General features: G+C 47.8%; 1 protein-coding gene across 1 annotated transcript in view; it reads left to right on the top strand.

Moving 5' to 3' along the window:
- The first annotated feature begins 3,474 nt into the window (after nt 1-3,474).
- TRPM1 (transient receptor potential cation channel subfamily M member 1) overlaps nt 3,475-6,000 on the top strand; it is a 65,327-nt gene continuing 62,801 nt past the window's right edge. Inside the window, exon 1 of the mRNA XM_043922319.1 lies at nt 3,475-3,534. Within this exon, the coding sequence (XP_043778254.1) occupies nt 3,514-3,534 (21 nt within the window). The 5' untranslated portion in view covers nt 3,475-3,513. The remainder of the gene's footprint in view (nt 3,535-6,000) is intronic.

The raw sequence follows: 6,000 nt of genomic DNA, 5'->3' as shown, positions 1-6,000 counted from the left end.
GCACCCCCACTTCAGCCCTGCCTTCTCCAGGCTGTGCCCTGCCCTGCTCCTCCCACCCACACCTCCCCAGAGGCCCCTCCCCGTCCACAGGAACCCATTCCAGAAGGTCCTGATGCGACCCCTATTCTGGATGGAGGTGGAGGGGGTGAAGCTGGCTGTCTACAACTCCTCAGGACTTGGCTCTAAATCCACATAAAAGTCCAGCAAATAACCTGATCATGAGATCCAGTGGCCACTCCCCAGGTTGTACAAAGGTTACCTGGGGATTTTTATTGTTAATAGCAGGTACTTCTTTTTTTTTTTTTTCCTTTCTTTGAAAACAAAACAAAAAAATGAGCTGGCAGGGCCATCAGTCCACTCCCTTCTGACCTCCCTCCCACAACCTGGCTAGTCCATCAAGGACACACGATCCTCAGCAGGCCCCTGAGACACTGTGTCTGTCCTCTACTTCCCAGACCTTGCATCCCCAGCCCTCTCCCCTGCTCCTGGGGGCTCAATGCCAGACACCTTCTTCTCTACTTCCTGCAGTCTCTCCATCAGCAGTCTCTCTGATTCCCATTATCTAGAGTTGTCTAGATATGGCTATACTCTTAGTCTCATTTATGCAACCAGCTGACCCCTTTCCCTCCCTGCAGTTCCAGTGGGTGCCCCTAAGGTGTCCACTGCAGGGGGTTGGGTTGTCTTCCTCAAGCCTGGGCCTGCGTGGCCCCACCTCCATAAATTGCACCCCAGCCACCCAGCTCCACCAGCCAGAAACCTAGGTTCCTGATTAGGCCGCTCCCCTCTCTCCATCTCCATCAACATCAGGTCCTTTCCCAGTCCCGCCAGCACCACCAAATGTTCCATCTGCCTGCCTCTGAACCTTCCCCAAGCAAGAGAAATTGACCAGATAAGGGTTTTTCTTTTATTATTAGGAATTGTTGTTCATTTGTGTTATTTTATTATTTTATTATTAGTTATTGTTATTAGTTATTATATTATTAGTTATTGTTAATCTCTTAATGTGCCTAATTTATAAATTAAACTTTATCATAAGTATGTATGGGAAAAGGCATAGTATATCCCAAATTTGGTCCTATCTGGGTTTCGGGCATCAACTGGGGGTCCTAGCATGTAACCCCTGTAGATAAGGGAGGGGGGCTATTGGAATGACCAGGATTTCCATTTAAATATGTGTGTATGCACGCTTAGTTGCTTGGTCACGTGCAACTCTTTTGTGACCCCATGGACTGTAGCCCACCAGGCTCCTCTGTCCATGGAATTCTCCAGGAAAGAATACTGGAGTGGGTTGCCATTTCCTTCTCCAGGGGATCTTCCTGAACGAGGGATCGAAACCGTGTCTCCTGTAGGACTTCCCAAATACTGCACAAATATCATCCCAGTTGAAGCTCAGAACTATGCAAAGCAGTGTCCCTTTCAGAGACAGGAAAGTTGCAGCTCAAAGTGGTGGGCAGGGCTCCCACATTCCCCTCACTCAGCTTCCTGCACTCTTTCAGATGGGAGCCTAATCCCATCCCCAGGACAAGGGTTCCCATTACCCTGCCCCAAGGCATTTCAAATAACCACTTACTGAAAAAAATAAAATGTTTCTCAATTTCTGTTAAAAAAATAAAATAAAAGTTTATTTGTGATGGAAGAGACTACTTCAGATGAGTGAGCGGGATCTAGCCTGGGGGCTGGGGGGACCTGGAGGGTTTATGAATGAACCCCAGGAGGCTCGGCTTCCTTTCATCCGAGTCCACCCTCCCTTCCTTAATCCCTTGGCCTGACTCAGCCTGGGGCATCCTCCGGAGGGCTGGGAGGACTGTTTACCGAGGGGCCCTCCACCCGCGGCCTCTCACCTGAATTTGCCTCTGAGGCTGAGCTCGCCCCACGTGAGCTGAGGCTCTCTCCCGGTGACCTGGGTGACTTCCTGCTCTATGTGCCCAGCTGCCCTCAGGGGCCCGGGGATGGGCTACTGCCCGCATCCCTGGCAACACTCCACCTGGGCTTCTGAATCACCCCTTAGTCACCAGGGGACAGTGAGCACCGCCCTTCCGCCAGGCACTCCTACAGGAGACCGAGCAGGGATGTGGCTTCTGAGATTCCTGTGGGAGGAAAAGGGTCAGAAGAGAGAGGGAGGGTGTGTAGGAACAGGTTGCCGGAGGGGCTGGGGGGCGGGGAGCCAGAGAGCCTCCCTGCTGGGCCTCTTGACGGAAACTGGACCCTGTGAAGCATGACTGCAGGCAGAGTGAGTGACTTCCGGGACTTCTTGTTCATCCTCAGAAGATTCAAGAACATTTCTGGAGACTAAGCAGTAACATAGCACCACGGACTCGATGGACATGAATCTCCCACAAAAATCACAGGAGCCACAGTCCTGCTCCGTCCCCTGCAGGAGTGCCTGCAGCAAACTCCAGGAGATAGTGAAGGACAGGGGAGCCTGGAATGCTGCAGTAGGCCATGGGGTCGTAAACAGTCAGATACAACTGACTGAACAACAACAACAAGCAGTAACTGGAATTTTGGAACTTCCTAACTAAACTAAAAAAAGATTAAGAAAAATTCAGTTACTACTAAAGCAAAGCCTTTCTTTCCTCAGGGAAGGTATGGTAATCACACGCTAGCTTTTTCATTAGAAAAATAATGGATTTTTGGTGAAGCAGAGGGAAGTGGGTTGAGCCTGGAGCTGTGTGGATGCCAGCTGCTGCCCTTGCCCATGGCTACAAGCAGAGTCAGTGCTGGGCGCCCTGAAAAGCCCCCTCCTGAGTTGGGGGAGCAGATGCCAGGCTGATGCCCCCAGAGGTCCACGGATGCCCTGCACCTGCAGGAAGGGCGCCCGGGGGCACTGGGTGGTGGGGGTGTTTGAATACTGCCTGTGACAGAATAGATGTGAATATGTCTGAGGCATGTTACTGCCGTCCCAGTTCCTTACCCACCTCAGCATGTGAGACCCTGCAGGGCAGATGGTTTGTCCCCCTTGTGATGACAGGGGCCTGGGCCTAGTTGTCCAAGGGGCTAGATCCTGGCTTTCTGATTTCCCACGTGCATGCATGCATGTGTGCCCTGTCTAAGTCACATCCATCTCTTTGCGACCCCATGGACTGTAGCCCACCAGTCTCCTTTGTCCATGTGATTTCCAGGCAAGTACACTGGAGTGGGTTGCCATACCCTGCCGTCCAGGGGATCTTCCCAACCCAGGGATCGAACCCGAGTCTTGTGCATTAGCAGGTGGATTCTTTATCACTGTGCCACCTGGGAAGCTCCCCTGATTTCCCACACCTGGTTATTAACAGTTTTCTGTGAAGGGCCCACTTGTTGGTTTCTTATGCAGGGGTGGGGTGGGGGCACTGGGAGGAAGGGTCAGTGAGCCATTAGAGGGAGTAGGGCCTGGAGAGGGATCAGAGGGTGGGAGCCAGAAAGGGTGGGCGGGGCTGGGGAGCAGGGCCAAAGATGAGGCAAAAGACTGAAGGATGTCCTAAGGTCATGTCTCTACAGCTCCTGTGACCATTCCCCAGCCTTTGCTTGTCTTTCATGGCCTTTGGAGTTTTGAAGGTCAGTGATTTCAGTTATTTTCCAGGATGCTCCTCAATCTGGGTTGTCTAAAGTTTCCTCCCTATTAGATTTAGATTTTGCATTTTAGGCAATTTTTCTTCTCTGCATTTCATCTAGAGGCTCATGGTGAATATTGATTTCATTGCTGGTGACAGCTCACTTTATTTTAGGTGGTATTCACCAGATTTCTCCAACCTGTCAGGTTACTCATTTCCCCTTTGAGATTAAGAAATATCTGTGGGAGATGAGATTATGTAAGTGTACTGTTACTCTTTAATCCTTTACCCATGGCATGTAGATTTCATCAAAGATTCTTGACGGTTGCCCCAAATGTTGGTTTTATTTTATTTATTTTTTAAAATATTTATTTATTTGGCTGTCCCGGGTCTTTAGCTGTGGCATGTGGAATCTAGTTCCCTGACTAGGGGTGGAACCCGGGCCCCCTACATTGGGAGGGTGACTAAAAAATGCAAGAAAGAGCTTTCCCATCTTCCCTATATATTTATTTATGTATAAATTTATGCCATTGTGAGTTCATAGGTCCTTATTTCAGCCAAAGGGTTACAGTTCTTTATTGTGATCATTTAGTTTCAGGCTCACATCCCAGATAAAGCCAGCGAGAGCCCTTTCAAAGAGGGTTCTGTGTTTTCTGACAAGTTCCCAAGTGGAAAGTAAACACTTCCTTACTTTCTGGCACAAGATGTTCCAAGCTCTTCTTGTACTTTCTCTGCCCCAGATCTGGATTCAGTCATTTGTCCTAGGAGCCCTGGCTTTTTTTAGTGGAGAATGTTGTTTAGAAACAAATATTTGCACACTAAGTATATTCATTTCTGTCAGAGTGTTTTTAGGCCCTTTTGGTGGATGGAGCCAGGAAATAAATATACATACGTGAGCATGCGTGGTCAGCCGATGATCCCCAGTGATCCCCAGTCTCCTGAGCTCTGTGCTTTGTGTAACCATGTTGGTCTCAGCCTGTGGACAATGAAGCTCCCAGCGAGGCATGCCCAGGGCATTCACCCAGGCCTCACTGCAGGGAGCCCCACAGACATCACCCCTCTGGGACTAATGTGGCTGCCCTAGCCCTTGTGGTTCTTATTCTGATTGCAAAATACTTCAGCCAAGACCAAGGGAACTTGGAGGAATAAGATTTACTAGTCACAGGTCCTGGAGGGTCTATGGCACACTTGAAGGATGGCTACACACCAAGGTCGTACATTAACATCATTCAGATTTTTAAACAGGAAAACTTACACCCACACAGAAAACCACACACAGATGTTTATGGCATCTTTATTTGGAATTGACACAATTTAGATGCAACCAGCTTCAGAGGGTGGATGGGTAAATAAACTGTGGTACATCCAGACCATGGAATATTATTCAGCACTAAAAAAAGAGTCATCTGTCAGAAAGGCACAGTAGAAGCTTAAAGACAAATAACTAAGTGAAAGAAGGGGCTTCCAGGTGACACAGCTTGGTAAAGAAACTGCCTGCCAATGCAGGAGACGTAAGAGAAACGGGTTTGATCCGTGGGTCAGGAAGATCCCCGGGTCAGGAAGATCCCCTGTAGGAGGCATGGCAACCTACTCCAGTATTCTTGTCTGGAGAATCCCCATGGATACAGGAACCTGGAGAGCTATAGTCCATAGCATCACGCAGAGTCAGACACGACTGAAGCAACTTAGCATGCATGCAAGTGAAATAAGCCAACCTAAAAGGACTTTAGAGCGGATGATTCCAACTATACAACATCCTGGAAAAGGTGCAACTATGGAGATAGTAAAAATTCAGTGGTTTCCAGAGATTAGGAGGAGGGAGGGATGAATAGGTGGAGCACAGAAGATTTTGGGGGCAGAAAATACTGTGTATGATACTATAATGGTGGATAGAAGTCACTTTAATTTGTCAAACCATAGACTGTACGATGCCAAGAGTGAAATAACACACACTATCAACCTCAGGTGGTGAAGATTTGTCACTGTAGGTTCGATTTTGGTAAAAAATACACTACCCTGGTGGAGAACGTTGATAAAGATGGGCAGGGAGTTTATGGGAAATCTCTGTACCACCCTTTCAATTTTGTTGTAAACCTAAAATGGCTCTAAAAAAATAAAGTCTTTATTTTTTGTTTTTTTAAATTGAAATATAGTTGATTTACAATGTTGTGTTAGTTTCAGGACAGCAGAATGATTCAGTTATCTGTATCTATATCTATGTATCTTTGGCCACATTGTGCAATGTGTGGGATCTTAGTTCTCTGGCCAGGAAATGAACCCAGGTCCCACAGTGACAGCACTGAGTCCTAACCACTGGTCCACCAGGGAATTCCCATATATTCTTTTTCAGACTCTTTTCCTTTATTGATTATTACAAGATATTGAGTATAGTTCCGTGTGCTATATAGTAGGTCCTTATCATTTATCTGTTTTATATATAGTGGTGTGCATCTGCTAATCCCGAGCTCCT

The sequence above is a fragment of the Cervus elaphus genome, chromosome 13 (assembly GCF_910594005.1).
Source record: "Cervus elaphus chromosome 13, mCerEla1.1, whole genome shotgun sequence".
Classification (NCBI taxonomy): Eukaryota; Metazoa; Chordata; class Mammalia; order Artiodactyla; family Cervidae; genus Cervus; species Cervus elaphus.
The sequence above is the reverse complement of the archived record's forward strand: the minus strand, read 5'-3'. Positions and strand labels throughout refer to the sequence as shown.